General features: G+C 64.5%; 1 protein-coding gene across 8 annotated transcripts in view; it reads right to left on the reverse strand.

Annotated features, from left to right (window-relative positions):
- DNMT3B (DNA methyltransferase 3 beta) overlaps positions 1 to 332 on the reverse strand; it is a 31,000-nt gene that overhangs the window by 26,522 nt on the left and 4,146 nt on the right. For all 8 annotated transcript variants that reach the window (XM_077769323.1, XM_077769322.1, XM_077769326.1 and 5 more), the window contains exon 2: positions 93 to 255. In XM_077769323.1, the coding sequence (XP_077625449.1) occupies positions 93 to 249 (157 nt within the window). In that variant the 5' untranslated portion in view covers positions 250 to 255. The remainder of the gene's footprint in view (positions 1 to 92; positions 256 to 332) is intronic.

Genomic DNA, 332 nt, shown 5'->3' on the forward strand with positions numbered 1-332 from the left:
CCGACAGCCTGCCTTGAGCCTGCTCAGAGGCTCATGTCCCAGCTGCTGTCTGCAGGGCCTGGCCCGCCCCTCCTCCCCACTAGCCCAGCCACCTCTGATCTCCGGGGTGCTGATAGCCTCCAGGATGGGGGGTGAGGGCGCATCCTTGGAGTCAGAAGACTGGTCGCTGCAGCCCCCATTAGTGATGATGGAGTCTTCCCTCCCGCTGGCGTCCTCCTCTCTGTTGAGTTGTCTGGTGTCTCCCTTCATTGTTTCCTGCAGGAGGGGCCAGAATGGGTGGGGTAGCAGGGACGCAAGGGCACAAGGGGGCAGCACCTCCCCCACCTCCCGCC

This window comes from Crocuta crocuta, unplaced genomic scaffold (assembly GCF_008692635.1).
Source record: "Crocuta crocuta isolate KB4526 unplaced genomic scaffold, BGI_CrCroc_1.0 scaffold445, whole genome shotgun sequence".
NCBI classification, from domain to species: domain Eukaryota; kingdom Metazoa; phylum Chordata; class Mammalia; order Carnivora; family Hyaenidae; genus Crocuta; species Crocuta crocuta.